Consider the following 26,878-nt stretch of genomic DNA (forward strand, 5'->3'; position numbering starts at 1 on the left):
TACCTCAGAGATGCTGTGTCCCATCGCTCGTGTGCTGACTGTAACACCATATTCAGACTCACTTAAATCTTGATAACCTGCCATTGAAGCAGCAGTAACCAATCTAACAACTGCACCAGACACTTGTTATCTTATATAGGTGTTGCTGGCCGTAGTGTCGTATTCTGCCTGTTTACATATCTCTGTATTTGAATACACAGGCCTGTACCTGTTTCTTTGGCACTTCAGTGTATTTAGTTGAGTTTACATGTAAAACAAATAGGAAAAGCGACTGAAATAGTGTGGTGTGGATTTTTTTAAAAAATACATATTAATCTCTAACATTTCCATTGCAATAGGGATACCTTTAAGTACAACATGAGTATCAAATAAGCTACAGTATAAGGAATTTAGCCCTAAAAGTGTCACAAAAAGAAAAAAGCTTTAACTGATTCACAAGAAAGCCCTTTATTCCTCCATATCAGAAAGGCACTGGTTGTAATTAATTTACAACTGAATTCTTTTGCTCTTCTGCAGGAACAAGAGTCGGTGATGTATTTTCCACTGTATTGTTGACTGTCTGCTGTATCAGCTGATGACATTCTTGCATACTGTCCAGAATGTGTTTTAGGTGCCAGTGTTTTGGCAGGAGAGCGTGTTCCAGTGTGAAGAGCCCATGCCGAATACAGTGAATGCCAGTGCATGTAGCACATGTGTGAAGTTGGATACCAATGTCATGGATGAGAGTCTTCAAGTATGATTCATACTCATTAATACACGTAACCTCTGCAAAAATTAAAAACAACAAAAAGAATGACAGTTTCGGCAAATAAAAACCATCTTCATTTAAAACATTTTACACAAGTAGTTACATCAGGTAAAAAAAAAAAGAATGACTGAAAATATACAGCATTATCCTTCACAACATAATACGAGTCAAGTAGCAAAAAACACAAATTAAAAAAGAAATGTACTTCATATGCTAATATAATTAGTACTACTGCTACCTGAAGAAAGGAGATCTTAAAAGGGAATCTTTAGAAGAATGTCCTTCCAAAATTACACTAAGTAAGCTGACAACTGGTATTTGAGGAAGACTACAAGACAATGGCAAGGAGAGATTAGAGCAGCTGGGACAGTTAGTATTATTTATTTATAACTTTTACACTATTTACTGCAACTGATTTCATACAAAGGGTGAAGATGCGAAATTCATGAAAATCACTGGAGATATAATGACATGGCATCTATTGGATATACAGTAGAAAATAAATTGTAATGGAATTCCCCTGAAAGTGCTGTCATCAAACTGACAGCAAAACCATTTACTGTGTGTTAAAACACCATATACTGCACTTAGAGCAAAAGATAATGTGTGGTGAGAACCCAGCAGTAGTGATGCAATAAAATTTACTTTGTATTTCATCACATCTGAAATAAAATACAATTGCAGATCTTAAAACTTATGCAGCTGTTGACTGCACCATGGGTGTTTTGGTGTACAGCTGCTGAACAGTCAGCCACACAAAGGGGACGACATGCTTAAACTGCTGTGGCAGTCAAGGATTAAGGATGGACCACTAGCTTAATCAGATAATGTTTATTGATGTGGCTTTCTTGAAGGAAACATCAACTGGAGAGATTTATTGAACATGCAGGCTACCTAAATGAGATTGGTTGCGTGGGGGCTTGAAATCCACATCTCTAAACTGCATCTCGAAGAAGAAAGCAGGCGGAGAGAACGCAAAAGATCAGCTAGAGTTAACCTCTGCTTCGCTGGGTGTGATGGGCTTCAGTATATACAATAAATCAATAAGATATTTTTGCACAGAGCCTGCAGAACAATCATGTACTAAGGGAGGAAGCCCCGAGTTACTGCAATGAGACCCAGATAATCCCAACTATCATACATAATTTTTGCAGTGGTGAATGTCAGGTGGAATGGCACCACTTTATCTTGCAGTAGAAAAAGCTACATACAATGATCTCAATCTCTAGACCCTGTTATTAAATGTTTATTTATTTAGTTATTTGTTTATTTCATTAGTGTAACACTAATTTAACAGACTACAGAATCCTCCTACAAAACTTCAACTACTGATGAAAAATCTAGGTGAGTTATTGAGCTCCCTGTTGGACAAGAAGAAACAGTAGTTTGTGGAGATTTCAATGTAGATTTCGGGTACAGACAGGACAAATGAACTAGAATTATTATTTGGATATTTCAATCTAATTTCATTAGTCAATTTTCCAACTTGGGTGAAGCATGATAATACATCACTGACTGATGATATTTTTACAGCCAGTGCTCAGGCTGAATCAGTTACTCTGTATCCAGTTGCTAATGGACTATCTGATCATCACGCACAATTAATGAAAATAAACAATTTGAGACCTTACATACCTGAACCAGTTTCATACACAACAGTGATGCTTTTTAATGAGAACAGGGCATAACATTCTAAGAGTAAGTTATAAGGGGTGGTATGGAACAATATACAAGTTTGGAACTTAAATAGTGGAAACTATTTATTCACAACCGATACAAAAGTGTTACAAGTTTGCACCCATTACAGTCCTTCAAAGCAGTCACCAGCGTTGTGTGAAACCTGTTGCCAGCGATGTGGAAGGCGTAGTATACCATTAGCAGAGCCTGTTCTGTTGATGGTGCAGTCTACAACTTGTCGAATCTCTGGAACAGTTCTGAAGCAAATGACACGAAGTGGTTCCTTCATCTTCGGAATCAAATCAAAGTCACATGGACTTAAGTCCAGGGATTATGGTGGATGGTACAGTACTTCCCAGTCCCACTGACTGAACAGAGCAGCCACAGCTTGCGCTGTATCCACCCACGCATTGCCGTGCAAAATTATGGGTGGGTTGTGGAGAAAGTTTCGCCGCTTCTTTCGCAAAGCTGGTCACAGGTGATGCTCCAAAAACGAACAGTAATACAACTTAAGTCCTTGTGACTTTGATTTGATTCCAAATACGAAGGAACCACTTCGTGGCATTCGCTTCATAACTGTTCCAGAGATTTGAGAGATTGTAGACCACTCCATTTGCATCATTAATAGAACAGGCTCTGCTATCGGTATACTACGCCTTCCACATCGCTGGCAATGGGTTCTACACAATGCTGATGACTACTTTGAAGGACAGTAACAGGTGCAAACATGTAACTCTTTTGTATCAGTTGTGAATAAATAGTTGCCAATATTTAAGTTCCAACCCTCACATAAAGAGATGCAGATTTAAAGGAATGTTTAATACAAATCGTCGGCTTTACATAGCGACATAGGAAACATGCGACAAATGCCGTCAAAAATATTGTGACTATAATGTAATTCTGTCAGAATTTTTTAAATATTGGTTAAGGACAGATCATCCTGTCACCCTACCCACATTTCTTCCCACTATATCACATTCATTGGCTTCTACAACTCACAACCAAACTATTACCTTCCAACCTGGGCAGGAATCACTAAACAGAGTAGAATGCTCCAAAATTTTGGGCGTAAATATTGATGAAAGCTTCAACTGAAAGAAGCACATTACTGAGCTTCTCAAAAAATTAGGTTCAGCTACTTGTTTTCTTTGTATAATTGCAAATCTCGTAAATGAATAATTAACTTTCTGACATATTCCACATATTTCCACCAATAATGTCTTATGGATTAATTTTCTTACACAGAAAGTATTGATTGCACACAAGTGAGCAGTAAGAATAAAATGTGGTGTTCATACATCGACAATATGTAGGTACATATTCATGGAACTAGGTATTTTAACTCCGCTGTCACAATACACAAAGTGTAGTACACAAAAGTCATACTGAGACTGTCTAATAAATATTTTATTTGCAGTTTGCCAACTTTGGATTATTGTGACGAGCAACCATAGTTTGTGCAAGGTTCACTGGAAGACAGAACTTGTCAATATCATGCATGTGTGTCACCCTCGCAAGTTGGGCAAGGGCTAGTTGACACCAGAACAAAAAGTGAAGCAGTGTCATTTTCAATGGAAATGAAGAGAGTAGCAGAAGCAACAGTTTATTGTTTATTTTCACAAATGTGGGCATAGACAATACAGTGTATAGATTACCAACAAAATTTAAAACTGACTGCAGTATTATAGAGTAGAAGTTACCTTGTGCCAATGCAGTCCATACCCCAGAGAATATCAAGGCTGTGACAGTGTCTTTGACGCAAAGTCTTTAAAAACCCATGATGCAAGCTACAGTTGAATTGGGCATCTCACATCATTCTCTTCACAGACTATGTCATGCTGGAGTGAAACTATTCCCATATGAAATTACAGTGTTGCACAAACTAATGGAGAATTACAGTCTGGGACTTCAGCTGTTGCGAATGACGGTGCTATGATTCATGACACATGGTTTTCTGATGAGGTGTATGTTTATCTGAATGGTAACGTCAATAGGCAGAACATCATATTTTGGGCACAAGAAGCTCCTGATGTTGTAGACAAAATTGAAAATTAAGGAAAAAAAGTGAGTGTATGGGGTGCCATTTCCAACCATAGAATCACTGGGCCAATGTTTTTCACAGGTGCAGTTAACAGTGCATGGTACATGAACAAGTTGCTGAGCAATTTTCTTCCACAACTTTATACACACAATGGTTCCGGCATAATGGAGCTCGTCCTCATACAGCAAATGTTACTCTGGATTTCTGCATGAAAATTTCAGGCACCATGTAATATTCCATTGATATCCAGAACATTTTTGGGGTGGTTTAATATGGCCACCACACAGCTTGGATTTTAATCTCTGTGATTATTTCTTACGGGGAACATTCGAAGGAGACAGTCTACCACAACAAATCACATAATCCAAAGCAACTGGTAGTGGCTACCACAACAATTCTCCAGGGAATCACAGGAGACTCGTCTCAGATGGTTGGAAACATCACAGTTGACCTCAAAGAGGTGGTACGTCAATAAGGCATACATACTGAACATTTACTGCACACTTGCTGAACACACACATTCTGATGATTACTGTACAAAGGAAAGAAATAAATATTTTTGTTTATTAAAAGTTATATAAAAAATTTTCAATGTAAGACATTTCGCACACCACCCTGTATAATCACTAATAAAATTTACCATAAATAATCCATCATAAATTGAGAAGAACAGCAATCGCCATACCTAAAACACTAGAGGGGAATAAAAATATTTGATTATTCATCCAATAACATAAAATGTCTGACCGGTAGCAAAGCAAGTTTTAAATCTTATTTAAAAGTCATTTCTCCTGGATAGTTCCATCTATATCATTGACCAATTTCTACTTAAAAACAGGGAGCCAGTAAAAAAACTTGCTGTTTAATGTAGTTACATGAGTAGGCCTAAAATAATAAAGTGGTCATTAATGTTAACATTACTCATGTATACACATCCTGTAAACTCATTTCGTTACAAGAAATGTTCAAATGATCTACGGAATATGTCATTAGCCACCTACTTAAGCACCATGATAAGCTTAGAAGCATTACAACAGTTGTTCTCCATTTTTCTTTTTTCTTTCTCCATTTAAGCTATATGTTTTTCATCCATGCCCTGTGTCTATCACAGTGTTCATCTGACCATTTGGCACAGTTGTTTGTTTTCCATCTTGGAAAGTCCCAAATATTATTACAGCTATCCTGAAGACATCTCAGTTTTGTGTGTCTTCTGCTTGTATACCAACTTCCTCTAAGATCGTTTTAGATATTCATCTGCATTAGCATTCTCATTTTCAGATATTTGTGTAAGGTATTGAAGATACATTTTGTCCATTTGAAATCATTCATTCTTATAACAAGACCATAAAACAAAATTGTGTGTTTGTGCATTGTGTCCCTATTTTTTTCTATTTTCAGGTATTCTTGTGGTTCAAATTTTTTATGTAGATCCTGTTTTTTATATTTCTCACTTTCTAATTCCATTAGCAAACATCTTTAAAGTGCATGTAAGCACACTATTTTTTGGACAGAGTTGCAATGACAAGTTTTGATATTTACCAAAAAGCACTTTTTGTTGTAAATGTTCCACGTGGTTTACAATGCTATTTTCATTTTACTAGTAGCTGTTGTTTCAATGCATTTTTTATGCAGCCCATTGGCTGTAATCCATTAACCCTGATATTTATAGCTATACACATGTTTTATTGTTTCAAATATGGCGTTGAACTGGTTTATAACGTTGATATTGCTGTTAGATCTGTTAATTCTTTCAGTACATTAATCTGTTCTGTAGCTATTTCAAATCTTCTGTCATTAAGCCCATATCACAGCAGTAGCTTAACAGCCGATACCCACGCCATTCTTCTTAGTGTCAATCCTTAAAAGTTTAAACAAGTTTTAAAGTTTCAATTCCTTGTGTCATCAGTGTATTACTGAACTCCTGTATTATAATTACTAGCAGTGTTTCATGAACTTCCTTTTGGATAAATATGTTAAGTAGGACATCACAGCCAAAGGACTCCTATGCCTCCTCACAATCTGCACTGCTAGATACATATTTTACGTATTTTTTAACGTTATTTTTACTGGGCAGATATATTAATTCCCTGACAAGGAGACATTTTCTCCACAACAAAGCAAATTATAACGTATTTGGCATAATATAACAACAATTTTTTCAGAAAGTTAGTTTTCGTGTGTCAAAATTCAGGAGTTCTGGTACTGGAAAGAATGTATTGACAGATTTCAGGAAAATAAGCCTAGGTGTGGAATTCAGCAACTTATTGCACCAAACACTGAAATTCCAGAAGTTTGTTGGTCGTGTTGACTTTTCGCAGGATGAAATATTACTTTTAATTATTCTTTTACAAGATATGTTTTCATGCTACTATTGAAAAAATTAACACACTGGCCTTTTTTTGCCTGTGACAGCATTCACTTCAAATTTTTAAAAGTTCTCCAGAAATAATTCAAACTGTTTAACAAACTAACAGATTCATTACTAAAATGTAATATTATTTTTTCTATGGCAAAACAAAACACTAACCGAGAGTAAAATCTGGTGGATTGAAGTAGGTGCACCTCACATTGTACAAAAGAGGAACTGTATTTGCTGGTGGTCTGATCATGCCTCGTGATGCCAGTTCATATGCAGTCTGACTCTGAATGTCAACTCCAGCCTGTCTGTAAACAAATAACATATAATTTTACAATATGCTAATATTTTTTAATAGTGCTCAATAGTAATAACTGTTAAAATGAGAGTGTTGATTCATATTGAAGCTGATGGTGTACCATGTGATGGCACTAGTTGTCTCTGTAACTTTCTTTTCTGTGAAGCAGGAAGACTTAACATCAGCTAAAGGACACTGTGTTGCAAGGTACAAAGGACATTACGCCTAAAACTGAACATTCAAAATGTGTCCAATCAACTGCAGATCAGACCATCAATTTTCTTTTGTTCTTCCTGATTGTTGTCCTTAAACGAAACCTTCTGCATAAGTCACAAGACAACAAATATAAAAGGTCAAAGATTCAAATAAAAAATTTATTCTGACAAGGGTTCATGCAACATAAATTGCTCTGCATCGCCGTTTTCCATTGATCCTACTATGAATCTGCTGCCATCAGTGAGAAAAGTTCCAGCCAATATTTTGTTTAGTTTCTGAAACTCTAGTCAGTTACAAAAAGGTTCTTTACTCATAAAAGAAATTTATTAGCCAACAACAATCGTAACAATCATGAATGGTCTTGGGAACACTGGATTTTCCACTGCTGTGTACGGCCACAGTTACTCCCCCATTTTAGTGATACGTAATTTGAAGAAAAAAAAAGAAGAAGAAAGCAGTAAGATAAAACTATTAAAACAGACCTCCATCTCTTATATGGTTTTTGTAAAGAAGAAAGACAAAACACGGCATTTCTGTGACAATCATAAGCAAATGAAAAAATTATCACAAAGAATAGCTATCCATTGCCTTTAAAAACTAAATTTTGAGTTGTCTGAAAGTAGTAAATTATTTCTTCATTGTAAATATGTAGACTGGATACTGATAGGACAAGGCCAGTGAGCCTGCAAAGGAAAAAAAATGGCTTTCACAGATCCAGTCGTAACAACTGGTCTGGGCAATGTATCTACAGTAGATAATGCTACCCAAATGACATCACTGCCTTTGAAAAGACATTTCAAAATAAATTAAGAAAATGTGTGTGTGATTTCTTAAGGGACCAAACTGCTGAGGCCATTGGTCCCTAGAAATTAAGCTGGAACTGCTATAATGATGCGTGCTCTACCTGGATCCATGAGAGAGCGTTGTCTTTGTTGCTGAAGAAATAAAATTCTTGGGGTGCCCAGTTAATATAGAAGTACTTTGAACTGAATGAGAAGGAGGCAACACATTTTCCAGTGCCCCAATAAACATTTGACATGAGCAGTTTTCTTGGAACAATCTCGTATTGTAGGTACTTTGAAATAATTTTATTGTACTAAGGTACAACCATTGGAAGAACTGATGCAGGTGAACACCAAATTTTTTTGGAATAAAGAGCAAGAAATATCTTCCTCTGTTTATTAGTAGGCCGCAATATCATCATCTCCAGGAGCGGCCCTGTATGATAAGAAGATGGAACTGCACACTAACTACATGTTGCAGGATGGGTGCAGTTCTAGCACAAACCTAGGACAATTTGGAAACAGTGATCAAGGCTCTCCCTTGTCTGAAAAGAATTATTCTGTGAGTGAGAAACTGTGAATAATGAATAAATTTCTACCACATTTATTTATCTGAAATTCGATATTGTAGCAAATCGTCGAATAATGAATAAATTTCTACCACATTTATTTATCTGAAATTCGATATTGTAGCAACTCGTCGTTTTTTACACTAGATTACAAGTCTGACAGATCTACTAGGATAGTTTGCAGGATTGACAGCGAGGCTGGAGAAGTAAAATTTTACACAGGAAAACAAAAGCAGATGTAATGGCATACCATCAACTGTCTTTTGAGGGATCATTTAGAGAAAAACTCCTACAAGGATGACAATTCTTTTGCTGTTATCTTGACAGATACCCCTAATGAACAAAGAGAGAACCTGGTGTTAAGGAAGACTAAAAGCTGCGGACAGAGAAACAGGCTCCAAAGAAAATTGCTGATTAATAAACAGTGAACTGTATAAATGAAATTACAGTCCAATGAGACAGAAATGGTCACTGATCATGCCAACTCATTTATGGAAAAGCATTTCAAAATATTTTCACAATTCTCAAACATTTTCCCCTCTGGTATTTGTGAAGATCCAAGAGGATTAAAATTCAAGTGTCCTTGGCCAGGTCCCCACAATCATTCAAAACTTGTAGAGAGTCCCTGTGACAGGATGATATCCTACAAAGAGGCTCTTAATAATGGAAATCCAGGATAGAATAAAGGCAATATTATGAAAAGGATAGAGTGCTACTCACCATGTAGTGGAGATGCTGAGTCACAGATAGGCACAAAAAAGACTGATAATCAAGCAAGCTTCAGCTAAAAGGCCTGCTTCCGAAGTACACACACACACACACACACACACACACACACACACACAAACTGTCTCTGGTTGCCTCGGCTGCAAGAAACAGTGCTTGTGTGAGTGAGTTGTGTTTGTGTGAATGTATGTGTGTTTTCTACTTCTGAAGCACGTCTTTTGGCTAAAAGCTTACTTGTTTAGCAGTCTTTCTGTAGTGCCTGTCTGTGACTCAACATCTCTACTACATGGTGAGTAGCAATCCAGCCTTTTCGTAATAATGTCAAACAGGTTCTTGAAGTAGATAAATGGAAATCGGTGCATAATTATGTGTATGATTTACCTCACTCACAATGCTTTCACCAAAACCGAGAAAATGTTGTCCTAGAAGTTGCAAAGTTCATTGTGGAAGACATAACTCTGAAATAAAGAGGAAAGAATATGTAACAAACTCTATTTCCTTTTAACTGCCTTTGTTAAAACAGATCACAGACAGTTTCACAGAGTCACCCACAGGATGACCACTATCGCCATCCACAAATCATCTCATGGGATATTTTAACAACACATTGGCAGATATGCTCTCCATTTACAATGACAATGTACAGAGAGACCAAGAAACAAAGCTACTTCTCATGGCATAGCGAGGCAAGACGGTACAGGCTTATCACATTCTTCCTGCTCCACAGTTTGAGACTGAAACAACAATGGATATACTCTGCTCTCAACTTGATGATACTCATAGCCATTATGATAACCAACATAACTAAAAGAAGCAACAGAGCTGCCCCACATAAATATCATGGACACACAGAACAGGTATTAAGAGTGTTACGCTGCTAAGCACCAATACGTAACTTACAAGCGAAACAATTCTGTGCCGACAGTTTACTTATCACAAAAAAATTACTAAAGCATTAATTTGGCCTTACTACATACTGAAGAGCTATTCAGAAATTGCAAGTAAATTTCCAGAATGAATTTTCACTCTGCAGTGGAGTGTTTGGATATATTTGCAACTTCCTGGGTACGAAGGCAGGTTGTGAATCGTGCTTTGACAACTGTCAGTAAAGCACTTGCACGAGAAAGGCATGTAACAAAACATTTGGCTGATTCAACATCAAAATTTAATGCTGTTTATAAATGTGGGCACTGTTCATCAGGGGGCAGTTCAGCTCCATCTCTGCTTTTTGGTGGGGCTTTCTAATGAACAGGACTCAGATCTGTGTCTCTGCCTTTTGCATGTAACAAATTCAAATTAACACAGTACATGGGCTAACTGGAGTTCAATATTGTTTGCTGTAAATGGCTGACAAGATAATAGCTCAATGTAAATACCCATTATTAAATTAACAAATATTATGCAAAATGTGGAAATAAAAATTGTGGTAGTGATGGCTGTGACAACTCCTATAAAGGTGTTTATAAGAATGCAAGTGGTGGAGTGATGCACAGTGGCAAGGAACAGAATACCATGTGATGCTCTAGCCAAAAACATTATTCTCCTATGTCCTGTATCTTTCGTTTCAGGGTGCATGTAGAACACATGCACTGATTTTCATGTTAGTTTAGGTATAGTGAGGGTGGATAGGCACTGTATGCTCATTGTGAGTGCCATGAAGCAAACATGACAAGTATTACATTAAGAGGTGACAGTAATAGTTTTCAAAACCTACAGTTTTTTCTGGGGAAACTCAGAAGCAGATACACTGGACCAATGTGGCTCTCACGTCAACACTGACAATTACTAGGATAGGCAACGGCTGGAGTTTGAGGCATGGGACAGAAACAGATAGCACACTCGCAATGCTGCAATATGTTATCCATTCTTCTCTGTGCAGAATGCTTCATGCAATCGTCATCTTTTTAGAACATCAGTATAGTTTATGTTAGACTTAATCAATTTTTAAACATATTACATCTTAACCATATTATGTGGGAATACAGTGTTTAAATTTCAAAATACAATTCAATACCTGCCGACAAAAACATTGTAACCCTCACTTTTCAAAGAAACCAGTTTGTCACGTATAAACATTATATGGGCCAAGAGTAAGGCGTGTATGAAGTTATATTGACAAACATGTACATTAAGCACCATTTTTTGAATGTTTCCTATTCGTTGCGAGGTGCTCAGATGCAGAAATGTTGTAAACATGGAGAAGAAATGTTGTGTGATGTTAAGTCAGAGCATGTGCGAAGATACGAGGGCTATCCACAAAGTACATTACATTTTGGAATTAAAAATAATTAAAGCATTGGAATTTTTATTATTAATACAGATGAAAGCCACACTTAAATATTACTTTTCTACATAGTTGCCATTTAAATTAAGGCACTTATCGTAGCATGAACAAGCTTGGAAATTTCTTCGTCGTAAAATTCGGCCGCCTGCACCTTCAACCACGTGGATCCATGAGAGAGCGTCGTCTTTGTTGCTGAAGAAATAAAATTCTTGGGGTGCCCAGTTAATATAGATGTACTTTGAACTGAATGAGAAAGAGGCAACACATTTTCCAGTGCCCCAATAAACATTTGACATGAGCAGTTTTCTTGGAACAATCTCGTATTGTAGGTACTTTGAAATAATTTTATTGTACTAAGGTACAACCATTGGAAGAACTGATGCTGGTGAACACCAAATTTTTTTGGAATAAAGAGCAAGAAATATCTTCCTCTGTTTATTAGTAGGCAGTAATATCATCATCTCCAGGAGCGGCCCTGTATGATAAGAAGATGGAACTGCACACTAACTAAATGTTGCAGGATAGGTGCAGTTCCAGCACAAACATAGGACAATTTGGAAACAGTGATCAAGGCTCTCCCTTGTCTGAAAAGAATTATTCTGTGAGTGAGAAACTGTGAATAATGAATAAATTTCTACCACACTTATTTATCTGAAATTCGATATTGTAGCAACTCGTCGAATAATGAATAAATTTCTACCACATTTATTTATCTGAAATTCGATATTGTAGCAACTCGTCGTTTTTTACACTAGATAACAAGTCTGACAGATCTAATAGGATAGTTTGCAGGATTGACAGCGAGGCTGGAGAAGTAAAATTTTACACAGGAAAACAAAAGCAGATGTAATGGCATACCATCAACTGTCTTTTGAGGGATCATTTAGAGAAAAACTCCTACAAGGATGACAATTCTCTTGCTGTTATCTTGACAGATACCCCTAATGAACAAAGAGAGAACCTGGTGTTAAGGAAGACTAAAAGCTGCGGACAGAGAAACAGGCTCCAAAGAAAATTGCTGATTAATAAACAGTGAACTGTATAAAAGAAATTACAGTCCAATGAGACAGAAATGGTCACTGATCATGCCAACTCATTTACGGAAAAGTATCTCAAAATATTTTCACAATTCTCAAACATTTTCCCCTCTGGTATTTGTGAAGATCCAAGAGGATTAAAATTCAAGTGTCCTTGGCCAGGTCCCCACAATCATTCAAAACTTGTAGAGAGTCCCTGTGACAGGATGATATCCTTCAAAGAGGCTCTTAATAATGGAAATCCAGGATAGAATAAAGGCAATATTATGAAAAGGATAGAGTGCTACTCACCATGTAGTGGAGATGCTGAGTCACAGATAGGCACAAAAAAGACTGATAATCAAGCAAGCTTCAGCTAAAAGGCCTGCTTCCGAAGTACACACACACACACACACACACACACACACATACACACACACACACACTCAAACTGTCTCTGGTTGCCTCAGCTGCAAGAGACAGTGCTTGTGTGAGTGAGTTGTGTTTGTGTGAATGTATGTGTGTTTTCTACTTCTGAAGCACGTCTTTTGGCTAAAAGCTTACTTGTTTAGCAGTCTTTCTGTAGTGCCTGTCTGTGACTCAACATCTCTACTACATGGTGAATAGCAATCCAGCCTTTTCGTAATAATGTAAAACAGGTTCTTGAAGTAGATAAAAGGAAATCGGTGCATAATTATGTGTATGATTTACCTCACTCACAATGCTTTCACCAAAACCGAGAAAATGTTGTCCTAGAAGTTGCAAAGTTCATTGTGGAAGACATAACTCTGTAATAAAGAGGAAAGAATATGTAACAAACTCTATTTCCTTTTAACTGCCTTTGTTAAAACAGATCACAGACAGTTTCACAGAGTCACCCACAGGATGATCACTATCGCCATCCACAAATCATCTCATGGGATATTTTAACAACACATTGGCAGATATGCTCTCCATTTACAATGACAATGTACAGAGTCCAAGAAACAAAGCTACTTCTCATGGCATAGCGAGGCAAGACAGTACAGGCTTATCACATTCTTCCTGCTCCACAGTTTGAGACTGAAACAACAATGGATATACTCTGCTCTCAACTTGACGATACTCATAGCCATTATGATAACCAACAAAACTAAAAGAAGCAACAGAACTGCCCCACATAAATATCATGGACACGCAGAACAGGTATTAAGAGTGTTACACTGCTAAGCACCAATAGGTAACTTACAAGCCAAACAATTCTATAGTTGAAGGCGCAGGCGGCCGAATTTTACGACGAAGGAATTTCCAAGCTCGTCCATTGCTAAGATAAGTGCCTTAATTTAAATGGCAACTATGTGGAATAGTAGTATTTAAGTGTGGCTTTCATCTGTATATAATAAAAAAAATCCAATACTTTATTTATTTGTAATTCCAAAACTTAATGTACTTTGTGGATAGTCCTCGTATAAATAGGGGCCGGAAACGGAAAATTAAGCATAGTGAATGGAAGAGGAATGTGAAGAAACACAAACAGAATTTGGGGCAACCATATTTGGCCCACAATAGCAAACCAGTACCTAGGAAAATCCCTGCTGAATAGGTTGGTGCATAAAAATTGTATGCCGATCTAACACAATATTTCTGTGAAATGGGAGATTCCATACATTATTCGCAAACATTATATTGTAATGCACTGTCATAGCCTTTACCTTTGACGTTAATGTGGCTAACTATATGTATCATTACATCGTGTTCCCTTTATAGATTGCTACCTGCAAATGTAGATACCAGAGTAAAACACTAAAAATGGAGGACAACAGAGAACTGTTTCAAGAATTCTACGCTTTAGACTATAATGGTGTTTAGCTTGAATGACCTACCTAGACTTTATGGTGAGCCATTGCCTGTCTCTGCGGAAAAGAAAGCTAATCTACTACACATGTGTAGATATATTCTTGAAAAATACTGAGAGTTTTATGAAAACCTAAAGATGAAGTAAAGTGACAATGTCATGGTTGGTCACGCAAAATGTACGTTTGCAACAATACTACTTGTGTACCATGAATAATCATGTTACACAGTGGGAACTATTAATAACGGTTCATTTAAACTGCATGTGCAGTATCAATTCTGTTTCGTTATATTCTTGTGAAATGAAAATGTGAATGTTTATCACTACAAACCCTTCATTTGTAACAATATTTCCACCTTCAGTCAAACACCCAGAAGTTCCGACATTTTTACGTCTAATCAGAATAAAACCAATAAACAGTATTAGAGGTTAAATAATATCAATGGTATGATCGTTGTAACCCACAAAAGTGTGCTACTCTCGTTAGAGTTACAACGTTTTTGCATGGATGCTGAAAAAAAATCTGTAATATCTTGCTTTTCAGGTCACGTACTGCCACAACTTGTACACATTGATCAGCAATGGACTCATTTCAAGTGATTATGAATGCTATTTCTGCCATTTGCAAACCTGTTCCATAGCTAATGGTTTTTCGTGCCTCCTGTACAATTTGTATTTTGAGGGTTACACAATTTTTGACGGCAGGTATTCAATTAATGTTAACAGTATACAAAATGGAAGAAAAGCACAAAGTACAGCATTTATAAAAGCATACACTATTTCAACTGCTGAAATGGGATATTACATTTTTATGTTTCATTTCTGTACATGCAGGTTTAGGCTTTCCACATTGTTCCTGCACTATTCCACAGGAATGCTAGTATGTTTCTACATAGTAGGACACGGTTGTCACCTTTGTTATTCCGTCCCTACTACTAATAATTTCAGATTAATATTTAACCTATCACACCAATATGTTTGTAAGTATGTAGTGTTCCATAGCCAAAGTCCATTAAAATAAAAGTTTCCTGGCTCTGGTACTGTGTATTTTGTGAAATAAATGTCACAGAATGAAACTGATGTTGCGGGCATGGTTGGTCTACTGAGAGGACGACCACAGTAACTGTGGCCAGAATGTCAGTTTTATTTTGTGACTGTTGTTTTACAATATAACATGGTACCATGCCCAGACAATGTTGCATCAAAATGATGATGTGATGTGGGACGTCATATGTGAGCAAACATGAGAAAAGAATATGCACAATATTTGTTTTTGGAGTTTAGGTCACCAAACAGACTAATCTGTAGCATAATACAAAATCTAGGTTAGGCTGAAAGGTGATATTCCAGTAGTGAGTTGGTGGAAGTCAATGAACGTGGGTATGACTTTTAGATCTGGTGACATGTTGATTTGTAGTGTAGCCAGAGGTCTAAGATGGGTTGGAAGGTGGCCGAGATGGTGAAGCAGTATCGAAAGTTTCAGTTCAACGGAAATGTTTATGTTACTCAATTGTTTTGTTGTTGTGATGATACCTTAACTTGCTTAAGTGATGTTCACTTAAGATAGTGCTTTATGTAATTGTATGTTGTGTTACATAAAGGCTCAATAGAATAAAAAAATACATAAAGAACTAAAGCTAGTTTCAGGAGAAGTTAGGAACAATAAGAAGTAAGTTGGCCTGAAGTCAGAACAATATAATGTGGAGCCAGCTCACTAAGAAAATCAACAATTCCAGGTGTACCGGTACCATTTGAAGGGTATGTGGGAACAGTAATACAAGTTCAGTTTGCAAGATTCTGAGAAAAACATATTTTAAACTTTGAGGACTGTTATTAGGTTTCTATTATAAATAATTTATAGACGCCCCTCCTAAATTGTTGTCTACTTTATGTGTTGTATAATGGCATAATATCCACTTGCAATAGTGCAGTACAACAATGAAAAATATATGAATACAACAATACACCAAATTTGCACGGTAAAAATAATCTAAGTCTATTCTACCCTAAATGAATTTAAATTCTCAGAAACTACTTTTTTTATGAATATTATTACCAACATATCACTTTTATACTTGACACACAGAATAATTCAATAAAGCAATCTTTTATCTTGACGTAATAGTAGGTCTATTTGCAATAATACAGTACAAGAGTGAAAACTTAGCACAACAATAAACAGAATTAATTTTGTGAGGTAAAAATTATTATTAAAGTCTTTACAATATCTTAAATGAATTTAAAAGCATAGAAAGTATGGTTAGAACTTTTTTTTTATACTGAGGCTTTTTTCCCTAAATATCAACTTTATACATGAGGCAGAACTTATTTTTTTAATAATGCAATACAGTAACATTTAGTAATAGCACTATATAACTAGATGAAAAATTTCTAAGCCAAGAGTTAGAATGTTTGTAATATTATGAAACGTTATCTCTCTCATCTTCATCATGATGATGAACTTAAATATTGCTGAACTACTGGGCCACAAAACAACATCAAAATTTGCAGACTGACATATTTTGCTTAAGGGATGTCAAGAAGTTGTAGATGAATTTGCGAAGCCAGGGGCTTCTCCTTCAACTTGTGAAGATAAGGAGCTTCAATGATTTAGGAAACCAGAAACTGTTAAACTTCTGCTTATTGAACCTGCAGTAAAAGAAGCAGGCAAAAAGGAATACAAATGTCTCAAAAATGAGATCGACAGGAAGTGCAAAATGGCTAAACAGGGATGGCTAGAGGACAAATGTAAGGATGTAGAGGCTTATCTCACTAGGGGTAAGATAGATAGTGTCTACAGAAAAATTAAAGAGACCTTTGGAGGAAAAAGAGAAACACTTGTATGAATATCAAGAGCTCAGATGGAAACCCAGTTCTAAGCAAAGAAGGGAGAGCAGAAAGGTGGAAGGAGTATATAGAGGGTCTATACAAGGGCAATGTACTTGAGGACAATATTATGGAAACAGAAGAGGATGTAGATGAAGATGAAATGGGAGATACGATACTGCGTGAAGAGTTTGACAGAGCACTGAAAGACCTGAGTCCATACAAGGCCCCCGGAGTAGACAACATTCCATAAGAACTATTGATAGCCTTGGGAGAGCCAGCCCAAACAAAACTCTACCATCTGGTGAGCAAGATGTATGAGACAGGCAAAATACCCTCAGACTTCAAGAAGAATATAATAATTCCAATCCCAAAGAAAGCAGGTGTTGGCAGATGTGAAAATTACCAAACAATCAGTTTAATAAGCCATAGCTGCAAAATACTAACGCGAATTCTTTACAGAAGAATGGAAAAACTGGTAGAAGTCGACATCGGTGAAGATCAGTTTGGATTCCGTAGAAATGCTGGAACACGTGAGGCAATACTGACCTTATCTTAAAAGAAAGATTAAGGAAAGGCAAACCTACGTTTCTAGCATTTGTAGACTTAGAGGAAGCTTTTGACAACGTTGACTGGAATACTCTGTTTCAAATTCTGAAGGTGGCAGGGGTAAAATACAGGGATCGAAAGGCTATTTACAATTTGTACAGAAACCAGATGACAGTTATAAGAGTCGAGGGGCATGAAAGGGAAGCAGTGGTTGGGAAGGGAGTGAGACAGGGTTTAGCCTATCCCCAATATTATTCAATCTGTATATTGAGAAAGCAGTAAAGGAAACAAAAGAAAAATTCAGAGTAGGTATTAAAATCCATGGAGAAGAAATAAAAACTTTGAGGTTTGGTGATGACATTGTAATTCTGTCAGAGACAGCAAAGGAATTGGAAGAGCAGTTGAACGGAATGGACAGTGTCTTAAAAGGAGGATATAAGATGAACCTCAACAAAAGCAAAATGAGTATCATGGAATGTAGTCGAATTAAGTCAGGTGATGCTGAGGGAATTAGATTAGGAAATGAGACACTTAAAGTAGTAAAGGAGTTTTGCTATTTGGGGAGCAAAATAACTGATGATGGTCGAAGTAGAAAAGACATAAAATTTAGATTGGCAATGGGAAGGAAAGCATTTCTGAAGAAGAGGAGTTTGTTAGCATCAAGTATAGATTTAAGTGTCAGGAAGTCGTTTCTGAAAGTATCTGTATGGAATGTAGCCATGTATGGAAGTGAAACAGGGATGATAAAAAGTTTGGACAGGAAGAGAATAGAAGCTTTCGAAACATGGTGCTGCAGAAGAATGCTGAAGATTAGATGGGTAGATCACATAACTAATGAGGAGGTATTGAATAGAATAAGAGAGAAGAGGAGTTTGTGGCACAACTTGACAAGAAGAAGGGACCGATTGGTTGGGCACGTTCTACCAAGGGATCACAAATTTAGCATTGGAGGGCAGCGTGGAGGGTAAAAATCGTAGAGGGAGACCAAGAGATGAATACACTAAAAAGATTCAGAAGGATGTAGGTTGCAATAAGTACTGGGAGATGAAGAAGCTTGCACAGGACAGGGTAGCATGAATAGCTGCATCAAACCAGTCTCAGGACTGAAGACCACCACAACAACAACAACAACAACATACTGAACCTTACACATTGACTGCTACTCACGTAATTATCTTATAACAAAACTTTTACTATGCATCAAAATGCCACTACAGCTCCACTGCATTCACTGAAGGAACCTACAATGAAAATTAAACACTATCTATGAAAGCAGTCGAGCAGACACTATGCTGACAGGTTGAGGAAAAGTGTTCACAAAAACATTATTTACAATTCCTTTATGTTGCTACATCAAGCTCAAGAGTAGTGATATGCTAACTGCTACAGTTTAATAAGTGTGTACTTGGAAGACATTTGATTCAGCAGTTCAAGAACATATCCAGGAAACCCTTAAGCAGAATTCTGATTACTCTAATGCACAATGAGTTTTCTTTTACATGCATATTACAAGAGGGCAATTTAATGCAAGAATATACTTATACACGCATTCTTCTTTAACTTACTGAAACATATGTTTTTGATGTGCTGCTTGGACAGATGCCAGAACTCTGTCCAACTTTGCTTGCTTCACATGCCCAAATGTTGCCTTCTCAACCACTTTCCCATCTCGGAAATAAGTGTCAGTGGCGTAGCCCAGCTGTCCCTTTATATGGTAACTTCTTGTTGGTCTACTCAAATGAAATTTCTGAGCTGCTCGTGCTCCTTTATTTATACCAATAACTGCAAATGAAAAATTATCAATTTACAATCTATTCCAATATTTGATACCGTAATTTATTAAATTGTGGCATAATAAACAAGTAATTGTCTTACTGAGCTCTGTCAAACAATAAATGCTAAATATAGTATCTGATTGTTAACTCGATTATTCTTCTGTTATTACCACCTCTAATAATGCTACTAACACTACCTACTATTATAGCTGCTGATACAGCATCACTATTTTCAACAGACATTACTACATGCTCTCATGAGCGTTTCTGCCTATTAAAATGGTGTACAGAACAAGAGTTTGAACCAGGATCTCTTCCTTGCACGAATAACACAACATTCTGGGGGCAATAGGTGATTTAGCATACTGATGAATGAATTGGCCTATAGCAGCAATATTTGTTCCAATTTTGGCTCCATTAACAGATACTGGAATGACGATTTTGCAGCAAACGTAGAGAAATTACACAGCAGATCACCAGAAACTGGCAGATATTGAAGAAAGAACATGTTAACTAAGGCAGCATAAGGAGGAAAAGAAAGCGAGGGATGGGAAAAATTATACTTCGCACACATGTACACTATTAGCGCGACTGCTGCTGCATTTCAGCACTGGTATCAATGACAATACAAGGTCTATATTAAAAACAAAGATTCCAAGACTTACTTTGTTTTTAATATATTTTTCCCATGTGGAAGTTTCTTTCTATTTTATTTACAATACAAGGTCTGTTAGAAAACTATCTGATCATTGGCCAGGGGGGGGGGGGGGAGGGGGGACTGGCTTACCTGGAGTGTTGGACAACTAATCACCCTCAAAATACCTCTTTTGGGACTTCATACACTTCTCACAGTGATGCCGCCATTGTTGGAAGGGTGCCGAAAAAACGTCTTTTGGAATGCAGTTGATCTTGGCTTTCATTGCTGCCATAATGTCCTCTCATCTGAAACTGTGTTTCTTTCAATGGCATCTTGAGTTTGGGGAACATCCAGAAGTTGCAGGAGGCAATATCATTACAGAAAAGAGTCTGTTGAAGCACAGAAATATGTTTTTTTGCCAAAAATAGTCTGAATCAAGTGCAAGATAACATGTTGCATGTCATGACGTAGGTGCCAAGTCCGATTTTTGGGCTGCACAGCATCACCTAGGCGATGGAGGACATCCCTGTAGTTGTCTTTGGTGATTGTTTGACCCTGTGGTGTGTACTCATGGTGTACCAGGCTGTTGGAGTGAAAGAAAGCAGTCAGCATCGCTTCCAACATAATTGGTGGGCCTCCTTTGGTCTTTGTGATGAGGAATGTTTCCACTGTGACGACTGGGATTTGGTTTCTGGAGCGTACCCGTACACCAAGGACTCATCATATAGTGATTATGGTGTGAATGAAATCAAGGTCGCTGTTTGTAGAGTCCAGCATTTATTGTGAGACTTCAACACAAAGTTGCTTTTGCTCCACCGTCAGCAGCTTAGGAACAAATTTCACCAACACTCTCTTCATTGGTAAATCTTTGGTCTTAACAGATTGTGTCAAGAAAGTACTGACACCAATCTCTTCCGTAATTTCCCTGATATGCACATTACAGTCTCACATCGCCACCATGTTCACCTTGAAACAGTGACCTGGTCATTTCGGCAAGTTGATGGCCAACTGGACCATAGCTTGCTCTCCACCTATGTCCAGCTGTCTTTAAACTGCTATCTCATTCAACTGCTGCTTGCCGGCATTTGACGCTATCAGCAGGCAGGAAAAAATTCACACTCGCATGAAGCTGATACTTTTCCAGCAGACCTCGTTTGTGGTTTCGGACCTGGACTTAAAGGCTCACAAACTTCTGTCTCGTTTATGTTCCTATCGACATCATATCTCAACTATATCATGAGTTGTTACCTTGACTCCTTCCATTATTTAAACTTCCCCAAATACTTTCTATTACCATATTACTATAAGCCTTTTGGAGACTGACTTAAATCATTTACAGTGGAGTCAATGTAGACCTTTTCAGCTATCATCTGGACTGTGTTTTTCTGGTACGCCAAGTTTCAGTCCTTGATAAGTATAATTATGTTACTGATAAACATTACAGTTTTTATAAGTGTCCTTTTAAGTCACTGCAAAATATTTTATTTCAGTTGGGGATAAGAGTGGAACAAGTACAAATCATTGTTGATTCCATATTATGTTCTCCCATCCTAAGTTTACATCTATCACTATGGCAGCATTCATCAATGTGGATTTTTTCTTTCAGTAATTGCAGTTTATAAACCATACCTTATTTTGCAAAACACAATTTTATGGTATATACAATCAAAAGCCTCAGCAAGACTACAGAATATGCTAACAGAATAGTTTTTGTGGTTTAGCCCTGCCAGAAATTCATTTGAGAGACCATTCAAATGAGTAACATGTCAATGGTAGATCTAGGTTTCCTGTACAGGATGGACAAGGACCAGGGAGTACTCGGCATGTTACACCAGGCCCTCTAACCAACTAGTTTGGGGGTGCTCTCTCCCACTGAAACTCATCCAATAGGACTCACTTGATCTTTTTTGGGGAAACCTGTTTTGTCCAGTGTCCATTAATCACCAGCAGTTCCAATGTACAGTGAATGACAGTACCCCTTACGGAAATGGCAGCAAAGGACAGGAACTGATACCAGGTGCACTCAGTGTGTAAGCCTGGGGCCTTATTCAACATGTTGAAGAGGCTATTCCAGCAGCCACTGTTGGAACAGGGTGAAACCAATTACATATTGTGGCACATATTGGAACAAATGATGCCTGTCATCAGAGCTTTGAGCCCATACTTGGGTCATTCCAATGACTGACACAGAAGGTTGAGAAGACCACTGTTGTGCATGGAGTTTCAATTTGCAGCATTGTCCCCAGAATTGATTTTGGCCCTTTGGTTATGAGTCGAGTAGAAGGACTGCACTAGAGACTTCGAAGATTTTGTGACAAGCGAGGCTGTGACTTCCTGTACGTTTGTCATATGGTTGAGAACTATAGGATCCCATAAATGGGTCAGGTGTGTACTACACATCAGAGTCTGCCACTCAAGTAACTGACTGTGTATGAAGTGCACACAAGGGGTTTTCAAATTTGGCAACTCTCCATCCAATCAAGATAACAATAGCTGTTGGAAACCCAGAAGTATCAGTATAAGATAAAAAGAAACGCCTCCCACAGGTGAGTTTTAAAATCCTAATGGTAAACTGCCAAAGCATTCCCAATAAAATTCCAGAGTTTGAAGTGCTCATGAAATGTAGTGAAGCTCACATAATACTAGGTACAGTAAGTTGGTTGAAACCTGAAACTAATAGCAACGCGATTTTTGGAAAAAATTTAAGTGCATATTGAAAGGATAGCCAGTGGGGTATTTGCCACTGCATACAAGAAACTCAAATCCATCAAGATAGAAATTGAAGATGCGTGTGATATTGTTTGGCCAAGACTTGGTACCAGGGGTGGGCATAAAATAATAATCTGATTCTTCTATTGCACACCAGACTCATATGCTGATGTAAACAAAAAGTTCAGAGAAAACCTCAGTTCACTTGTCTAAGTTCTTCCACCATACTGTAATCATTGGTGGTGACTTTTAATGATTCAAAAGTAAACTGAGAAAATTACAGTCTTGTTAGAAGTGGGTGTGATAAGAAATCCTGTGAAACGTTACTAAACGCCTTCTCTGAGAGAACAAATAATTTGGAACTCCACTCATGATGAAAATACATTGGACCTAATGGTAAAATGCAGACCTGTCCTCTTTGAAGATGTCCACAGTGAAAGTGATATTAGTGACCATGATATAGTTGTGCCAACAATGATTACCAAAGCAAAAAGGACAATTAATCAAAGCAGAAAGACATATATGCTCAGTAAACTACATAAAAAATCAGTAGTGTCACATCTCAATGGGGAACTTGAAACTTTCAGCACAAGGCAGAAGCATGTAGAGGAACTACAGCTATGCACTGGATAGATACTTACCTAGTAGAAGAGACCATAAGGGGAGGAAACCGCTATGGTATATAGTCAGTGTAATGAAACTTCTAAAGAAACAGAGATTACTACATAATAGGCATAAAACAAAGAATATGGCTACAGATAGAGAGACGGTGAATGAAACACTTTTGGTTCTCAAGAGAGCAATACATGATGCCTTTAGTGACTACAATAGCAGAATACTGGCAAATAGTCTTTCACAGAACCCAAAAAATTCTGGTTGTATGCAAAGGCGCTTTCCGTACCTATAATGATTTCAGCTTCGGTGCTTTCTACCAGCGCTTGAAGTTCCAGTACTTTTCCAATGCAGCTTTGACAGTTTACAATTACAATACCGATTGCTGCTTGGTCCCCGCATGTCCTTACTTTGGTCCACAGCCTTTGAGGCTGTTGCCCTTTCTGTACTTGCCCGAGGACATTTAACCTAAAAAACCGCCCAGTCCACGCCACACAACCTCTGCTACCCGTCCAGCTCCCTGCTGTGTGTAGTGGCCTCTCAACTAACGACATAATAGTTGGTTCATGTATGTTTTCAATAGGGCTGTTACTACAAATGACCACTGTCCATGGTTAGCAGCGGTATTCTTTGAGTTTACGTATTAACGAATAAATCAATGTAATTTTTTTATCCTTACCAAACACTCCTGAGGTGTCTCTTCCAAGAATCGTAGCCCATGAGCATCGAACATCTTGCGGTTGATACCGTGGTCCCGTAACGAGTGGGCTATCAGAATATTTCGGAGCCACAGAAACTGTTAACGATTTGGCTGGGTCTCCTTCAATATATACATGATTTAATGGTGGTCGGCTTTCAAGCTTACATAAATCTGTACAGGGAAAGCGAATACATTACAGGATATTGCCAATTGGTTCTGTCTTCGCAGATTATTTCTGGCATTGAATAATAGACATCCTAGCGCATACAAAGACGGACCTTCACAAATATGCCCAATGAGCGTTCTCCGAACGTTATTTACGCTTATACCGGCATTTTTATACACGCAAATAACTCCGTTCAATAGTTTCCACTTTAACTGTGCCTCTGTCAACACCATGTTAGCAAAGATGGAAAAATAAACTTTCACGAGATCGAAATTTCATTCCACGCACAATAACACTCACACAATGGTAATAAATAACAACATGAACAACTCGCACACAAAAACATAAACAACGACGTCATGTCAAAGACTATCTTGAAGACATTCTTATCCACGAGTACTCGGGCGCAAGTTGACAGGCGTCTTCCAAAGTAAGAGTGATTTCAGGTGTGCCGCAGGGGAGTGTCATAGGACCGTTGCTATTCACAATATACATAAATGACCTGGTGGATGACATCGGAAGTTCACTGAGGCTTTTCGCAGATGATGCTGTGGTGTATCGAGAGGTTGCAACAATGAAAAATTGTACTGAAATGCAGGAGGATCTGCAGCGAATTGGCGCATGGTGCAGGGAATGGCAATTGAATCTCAATGTAGACAAATGTAATGTGCTGCGAATACATAGAAAGATAGATCCCTTATCATTTAGCTACAATATAGCAGGTCAGCAACTGGAAGCAGTTAATTCCATAAATTATCTGGGAGTAATCTTAGGAGTGATTTTAAAATGGAATGATCATATCAAGTTGATCGTCGGTAAAGCAGATGCCAGACTGAGATTCATTGGAAGAATCCTAAGGAAACGCAATCCGAAAACAAAGGAAGTAGGTTACAGTACGCTTGTTCGCCCACTGCTTGAATACTGCTCAACAGTGTGGGATCCGTACCAGATAGAGTTGATAGAAGAGATAGATAAGATCCAACGGAGAGCAGCGCGCTTCGTTACAGGATCATTTAGTAATTGTGAAAGCGTTACGGAGATTATAGATAAACTCCAGTGTAAGACTCTGCAGGAGAGACGCTCAGCAGCTAGGTACTGGCTTTTGTTAAAGTTTCGTGAACATACCTTCACCGAAGAGTCAAGAAGTATATTGCTCCCTCCTACGTATATCTCGCTAAGAGACCATGAGGATAAAATCAGAGAGATTAGAGCCCACACAGAAGCATACCGACAATCCTTCTTTCCACGAACAATACGAGACTGGAATAGAAGGGAGAACCGATAGAGGTACTCAGGGTACCCTCCGCCACACACCGTCAGGTGGCTTCCGGAGTATGGATGTAGATGTAAATGTAAAGGCCCGTCCACACGCAACGATCTGTCTGCGTAAATGTGTGCGCACATACCATCTGCGCAAACAGATCGTTGCGTGTGGACAGAAGATTTGCACCTACCTGAGGTGTGTGCAAACCTGGAAGTTGGAGTTGGAGGTTTGAGCGAAACCTCTCAAATCTGCGGCTTCAAACCACATCTGCGCAGACAAGTTGGAGCGTGTGGACAGGATATCGCCACAAATCTGGCGCGAAACAGCTGTTTGCTCAGTCTAGTGTTTGAATTTGTGCGCATAGGGCTTTAAAATGGCTGATACCACGGCCGCCTGTATTAGAGGCCGGAGTCATCAAGCTGACAACGTCGTAGCCTGTGACGTCAGTAGGCCGGCTAGCGTGACCAGCTAGACCGAGACTGAAGATTCCGTCAAATGCAGACGACGTGTCAGATATAAATACGCAATCACTTTCTTTTTTTGTAGATTTGGTCCCTATAAATAACACAGTTATCTAGTAAAGCTAATTTCTCGCAGTATTACGCCGACTTTATGTCGGAATTACGCATTTTAATCTTGTTTCCTCGCAACGATGAATTTTTCAATAATTCACATGTGCTTCATAGCAGTATATTACGACGTTTCTTACCTGAGATTTGGAAATACAAGTTCAGCAAACAATTTTGTGAGGTGCCTATTAACATTATTTGCAGACTTGCAATTATTTCAGTCTGTTATTTGAAATGTATTATCATGTTCCTTCCAATATAAATGACAAACTAATATAAAAGTTTCTGACAGCTGCAACATATCTGTCACACCTTTATATATGAGGGTGGCATAATAATAATTTTAACGAACGTTTTTCGTGTATTGTTCATTAGTATGTTAGATTTTTTTAAAATCACAGGTCATACACAATCTACACATCTTTTTGAGTCAGAATGGACTGGGGACCTTGCTGTAGGATTTGCATAAGAAGCATGACTGAAATTTATCAGTGCATTAAAGTTTATTTCATAAGGGCCACTTC

General features: G+C 37.9%; 1 protein-coding gene across 1 annotated transcript; it reads right to left on the reverse strand.

Annotated features, from left to right (window-relative positions):
• Positions 1-428: 428 nt before the first annotated feature.
• Positions 429-24,916, reverse strand: LOC126324617 (pseudouridylate synthase TRUB2, mitochondrial). The gene is made up of 5 exons (XM_049995076.1): positions 24,634-24,916; positions 24,335-24,526; positions 19,488-19,704; positions 6,994-7,130; positions 429-765 (listed from the first exon to the last, which is right to left on the reverse strand). The coding sequence occupies exons 1-5, from the start codon at positions 24,752-24,754 to the stop codon at positions 482-484; spliced, it is 951 nt and encodes a 316-aa protein (XP_049851033.1). The 5' UTR covers positions 24,755-24,916; the 3' UTR covers positions 429-481.
• Positions 24,917-26,878: the final 1,962 nt, after the last annotated feature.

The sequence above is a fragment of the Schistocerca gregaria genome, chromosome 2 (assembly GCF_023897955.1).
Source record: "Schistocerca gregaria isolate iqSchGreg1 chromosome 2, iqSchGreg1.2, whole genome shotgun sequence".
Lineage (NCBI taxonomy): Eukaryota > Metazoa > Arthropoda > Insecta > Orthoptera > Acrididae > Schistocerca > Schistocerca gregaria.